Source organism: Galeopterus variegatus, unplaced genomic scaffold, assembly GCF_000696425.1.
Source record: "Galeopterus variegatus unplaced genomic scaffold, G_variegatus-3.0.2 Scaffold437, whole genome shotgun sequence".
In the NCBI taxonomy this organism is placed as follows: domain Eukaryota; kingdom Metazoa; phylum Chordata; class Mammalia; order Dermoptera; family Cynocephalidae; genus Galeopterus; species Galeopterus variegatus.
In genome coordinates, this window is record NW_007726548.1 from 488970 (window position 1) to 494969 (window position 6000).

Consider the following 6000-nt stretch of genomic DNA (forward strand, 5'->3'; position numbering starts at 1 on the left):
CAGGGGCTTAGATAGGGAGATACTGGTCTGTGTGCACTGGGAAAAGCTGAACTAACCTGAAGGAGGATGCTGGGCTGACGTTGGGGAAACAGTAATTTTTCTCAGTGTTCCAGACTTGTCCCTTATCCTGATAACCTAACTCTGGCCTTAGTTACTTGTTTTCTGCCGTAGCCTGCTTATCAAGAGAAAAGGTTTATTGTAGTATTACATACAACTGTAACATGCTGATTGAATTTAAAACTATGTTGTAGGTTTTTACAAAACACTAAGGAAAACATGAAAATAAGCAAACAACATAAATGGGCAAGTCATTTAAAAAGTGTACAAAAAATGTTAAATTTCTGCTTCCCAGTAATCAATAGATGCAAGGGAAAACAACGAGATGGCATCGCTCTTTCCCTACTGCCCCCATCACATTGGTAAAGATTTAAGGGCTGGCTAGTTAGCTCACTTGGTTAGAGCATGATGCTGGTAAAACCAAGGTCAAGGATTTGGATCCCCTTAGTGGCCAGCGTCAAAAAAAAAAAAAAAAAAAAAAAATTTAAAAAAAAGCAAGTCATTTAAAAAGTGTACAAAAAATGTTAAATTTCTGCTTCCCAGTAATCAATAGATGCAAGGGAAAACAACGAGATGGCATCGCTCTTTCCCTACTGCCCCCATCACATTGGTAAAGATTTAAGGGCTGGCTAGTTAGCTCACTTGGTTAGAGCATGATGCTGGTAAAACCAAGGTCAAGGATTTGGATCCCCTTAGTGGCCAGCGTCAAAAAAAAAAAAAAAAAAAAGATTTAAAAAGATAATTCCCTCTGTTTTCAAGGATGCAAAACTGACGTACGACTGGTAGGGTGTAAACTGGTATGGCGTTTCTTAAGAACATTTGGGCAGGATGTAACAAAACCTTAAAATTTTTTATACTCCACCCCGTAATTCTATTTTTAGAATTTTATTCTAAGAAAATAATCAGAGTTACATGCAAAAATGTATGTTTTAAAGATGTTCACCATAGCATTATGTATAATAAAGAAAAATTTGAAAAAGCCCAGAGAAATATCACGTAATAGGAAACTGGGTAAATTCTGGTAGAGTTATAATATAGCACTTTATGTAGTCACTAAAAAGCCTTTTTAGGACTATTTTGTCTTTGTTTTGGAGACTTGTTTTGAAGAGATAGGGAAATGCTTATAATGTACTGAGAAAAGGAGGATGTTAAATTGTATTGTTAATTTTATTTTTAAAAATAACAAAAAAGCTGCAGACTTTAGTCTACAGAGAAAGGACTAGGAATAGATACATTAAATACATTGTTTAGGGCCGGCCCGTGGCTCACTCGGTAGAGTGCGGTGCTGATAACACCAAGGCCCCGGGTTCGGATCCCACATAGGGATGGCCGGTTCGCTCACTGGCTGAGCGTGGTGCTGACAACACCAAGTCAAGGGTTAAGATCCCCTTACTGGTCATCTTTTAAAAAAAAAAAATACATTGTTTATTTTGGGGTGGTGGGGTTATAGGTGATTTTTATTTTCTTTATGCACCTGTATATTTTCTAAGTTTTCTACAATGTATCTCTACTCCGTAATCAGAAAAAAAGGTGTCAATACAAAAAAAAAAAAAAGAAATAAAACGAGTGCTTTTGAAAATAAGTTCTTGATTGTTATGTCCATGTCAATGTTACCTCAGTCCTCTTCCATCAACACATTCACATAGCATAATTATGTGATTTACTCTTAATATACTATTTTAAAACATTACTATTAGTGTGTAGCACTTTGTGAAGTAATGGGTGTGATTTGAATATCATCCTAAATTTCATTTCCTTCAAGTAAGCAAAGGGGAAATAACTTTATATAAGTGGTCTTCAAAAAGTTCATGGAAAGATTGGTATTGTCTTTTAATTCCATTTTCCATGAACTTTCTGAAGTACCCATGTATATTATAGCTGTTAAATATTGGAAAGAGAAAAGAAAGTAGATGAAATATGACCTCACTTTCTAGACAATGCTTCTTGTCCAGCCCAAACACTTTTGTTTGGGGTATATGGTTTGGGAGTTGGAGTCATGTGTTCTATAGTCCTAGGCTTTCTACTGTAATTGCATAAGATATGTGGGTGCTTAGAACCTCAGTTTTTTCATTCCCAGACTAGGTCATAGGGCTGTTTTGTGGGTCAAATGAGGGATAATGGTCATGAAAGCATTGCGACACTAACTGTAAGGTATAAAGAATTTTGAAGCTAGTGTAATGGTTGAAAATCAGTTTCAAGCAAGAAATGAATAACACCTTTGTTTTAACTTCATTTTCAGGAAATCAGGCAACACCAAAAACAGCACCAGCCACCACGGGCACTTCTACAGTACTGGTTGCAACAGCAGTCCATGCATATCGATAGTAAGTAGCTGAGAAGAAATGCTTTTAGAAGTTTGGTGGAGGGGAATGCTGTTAAGCCCCTGTCTCATTGCAAAATGATTACTCAGCCCTTTCATAGACAAAGTATCAGTAATACTTTCAACATTTCAGTTGGAGATTTCTGCACATAAAACTTGAAGAGCCATTATTTTGTCTGCACTCTTTTTTTTTTTCCCTTTTTGTCTTTTTTCGTGACCGGCAACGGATCGCAACCCTCAGTGTCGCACCCGTACCAGACCAGGACCGGCAATGAGATTGCAACCATCGGTGTTGCGTCCGCACCTCGCTCAGCCAGTGAGCGGCCGGTCTGTATGTGGGATCCGAACCCTCGGCGGGAGCGCCGCTGCGCTCCCAAGCGGCGCACTGTAGCAGTGCGCCACCGGGCCGGCCCCTTGTCTGCACTCTTTAGGAAGTGCTTGTATGCTCAACAACTGTCATAGTTCTCAAAGCCGCTTCACTGAGATATCATGAATAATAGATATTTAAAGAGTAAAGAAGTTGTGTAAGAGATTTAAATTATAAACTGCTCACCTCTGTCACTTTCTCGAGGCTGAATGACTAGATTCCCCCACCTTTATATGCCAGAAAAGAAAGCTGGCACTGTGTAGTTTAAAAGATTACTAATACCTGTTGTTTTTCTTGCTTCTCTAGCATAAATGGTCAATATGTAAAGCAGGGCAAATTTGGTGCTGCAGTCCTGGGGAACCACACAGCCAGAGAGGTGAGAATGTCCCCACACCTCATGTATATTCAAGTATCCCAGATAATACCAATGAGCTAGTTTGTTTATCTGCACCTGCCCAATGTCTCTTTTGTGAGAGGATTAGAATGATTGTTTTTATTGGATGTGAATTTATAATATTAGGTATATAGTACGTGATCACATTTTGCTTACCATTGTTCATTGAAACAAATCCACCCAGTCAAAATCTTTAAATTTGACTTTTGTTACATGGTCCTAGCTTAAGAATTTGGAGAATTTTATTTATTTATTTATTTATTTATTTATTTAAAAGCTGACCGGTAAGGGTATCTTAACCCTTGGCTTGGTGCCAGTGAGCCAACCAGCCATCCCTATATAGGATCCGAACCCATGGCCTTGGTGTTATCAGCACCACACTCTACTGAGTGAGCCACGGGCTGGCCTAAGAATTTGGAGAATTTTAGAGTAAACCGTTTATTAAGGACATCCCTTTCTCGGGTAGTTAATAAACAATACTTATTGTACTACTTAGAGCATCATGTCTTTAGGCTTGCATTAATGACCAGTGTTTATCATAACTTTGAAGGTTTGATAATAAGATTGGCAGTTGATCACAGTATAATACTGGTTTGGGTCAAAAAGGAGATGCAGCTAAAAGCCCCCAGACTGATTTCCTCGTGTGAGTTATATCTAGCTTCAAATTCTGCTCCAGAACATTTTGAACATTATTGAAATACCATAAGAAATTCTAGAATTTCAGAGGTCCCGAGAGCCTGGAGTCCATGTTCCTCAGAGACTCCAAGGCACAAAGATTACCTGTCCAGGGTAGCTAATATAATGGACAACACACATGGTATTAACAACAAACAAAAAACTTAATTATGGGGAATTTGAAACACACATAAAAAAATGGGACTCGAATATTGAACCCCCAGGTACCCATTACTATGCTCTAACAGTTATTAATGTTGTTTTATCTATAACTCCACCCTCTCCTTCCCTTGCTCAGATTATTTTGACACATCTCCAACATGCAATTTTTGCTGTAAATATTTTATTATGTATCTCTAAAAGATGAGTTTTTAAAAATAAAACTGTTACGCCATTATCACACCTAAAAAAAGCAAACACCTAAAAAAAAGGTGAAATTCCTTAATCTCATTCACCAGTTAGTGTTCAGAATTCCTGATTGTCTCTCTCTTTTTTTTAATAATTTGTTCAAATCAGGATCGAAGGTCCATATGTTGCAGTTGATTGCTATGTCCCTTAAATCTCTTTCATTCTTCCATCAGGAGGCGAATAATGTCTGATTGTCTCTTGTTTTGTTATGTTAGCAGCCATGATGATTATTATCTAGATATAGTCATTAGAGGATGCCATATGGATTTTTAAGATCTGGTATTATGACTTCACCGTATTTCATCACCAGATAGATTGTAGTAGGTCATATCAGGCAACATACCCACTGCAACAATTATAAAGAAGCAAATAAATTGCATGAATTATATTTTAAAATTCACTGGAGAGTTGTAGAAGTGATGAAGACTAGATGAACTAAAATTTCAAAGAGGGAAGAGCTAGTGAGATGACTCTGTTTTCTTCCCTTAAGTCTTTTGCTGATTTTAGGTATAGATTAGGCATCAGGTATGGTGCAAGCAGAGAAGACTACCAAAGAAAAGAGAAGCTGGCAAAACTAAAGGAGCTCCAAGCACAAGATTGGTTTTTCCCATAGGACATTTGCTGAGTTCTGGGATGGTGTGGAAATCTAGAGGCTATACCAGAAACACAGAGGAAAATTTCTGCAGTCTTGTGGTGCATAGGGGATAAATCCCACTAGAGGGAGAGGACCTGCAACAAGCAACAACTAGTCTTCCTCTCCATACATTTGCTATATTTTGAACTTCATGGGAAAGAGAACTCAGCTCAAAATCTCTGATGGGTAGAACTTTCAGGACTGAGAAGTCAGAGACCTTCTAGGCTGTCAATCAAAAGCCTGGAAAGATCATTGTATTAGTGTTCTCCAGAGAGACAGAACCAATAGGATATATAGATATATAGATATATGAGAGGGGATTTACTAGGGGATTGGCTCACACAATTATGGAAGCTGAGAAGTCCCACCATAGGCCGTTTACAAACTGAGAGCCTGGGATGCTGGTAGCATGGCTCAGTCTAATTCCAAAAGCCTCAGAGCTAGGGAACCTGATGATGTAATTCTCAGTTAGAGGCCAAAGGCCTGAGAGCCTGGGGCTGCCACTGGTATAAGTCCTGGAATCCCTAGGCTGGGGAGTCTGGAGTTCTAATATAAATGGATGGATGAAAAGAGTATATCCCAGATATACTCTAGAGTGAATATATAGAGAGATTTTTGTCTTTTCCTCTGTTTTTGTTCTCACCAGGCTCGCAGCAGATTGGATGGTGCTTGCCCATATTTGAGGGCAGGTCTTCACCACCTAGTCCATTCAGAGTCACATGTTAATCTCTCCTGAAAACACCCTCACAGACACACGCAAAAATATTGCTTTACCAGGTTTCTAGGTATTCCTTACTCTAGTCAAGTTGACACCTAAAATTAACCATCACAATCATGCTTGAGAATAGGAACAACTCAGAATTGGAACAACTGACTTGTCTTTGTTTTTGTGACTGTTCATAAATCTATGATCCTTCGGTAATGGGCCACAATAATCAACCACATTGTATATTGACAAAGTAAAATTAAAAAAAAAAAAATCTATGATCCTTCCTTAACTGGTTTAATCAATAATAGGATTGAGGTGATCAGCCCTTCACTCTATCTGCTTAATATAAGAAAAGGAAAATCCTTTCTGGTGGAGGATTGCATATGAGCTCCCATAGCGCCCCCCCCCCCCCCCCCCCCCCCCCCCCCCCCCCCCC

The 6000-nt window shown here is 38.7% G+C and overlaps 1 protein-coding gene across 1 annotated transcript in view; it reads left to right on the forward strand.

Annotated features, from left to right (window-relative positions):
• FKBP15 (FK506 binding protein 15, 133kDa) overlaps positions 1–6000 on the forward strand; it is a 69422-nt gene that overhangs the window by 7883 nt on the left and 55539 nt on the right. The window contains exons 3-4 of the mRNA XM_008568751.1: positions 2297–2381; positions 3051–3120. Coding sequence (XP_008566973.1) covers positions 2297–2381; positions 3051–3120 — 155 coding nt within the window. The remainder of the gene's footprint in view (positions 1–2296; positions 2382–3050; positions 3121–6000) is intronic.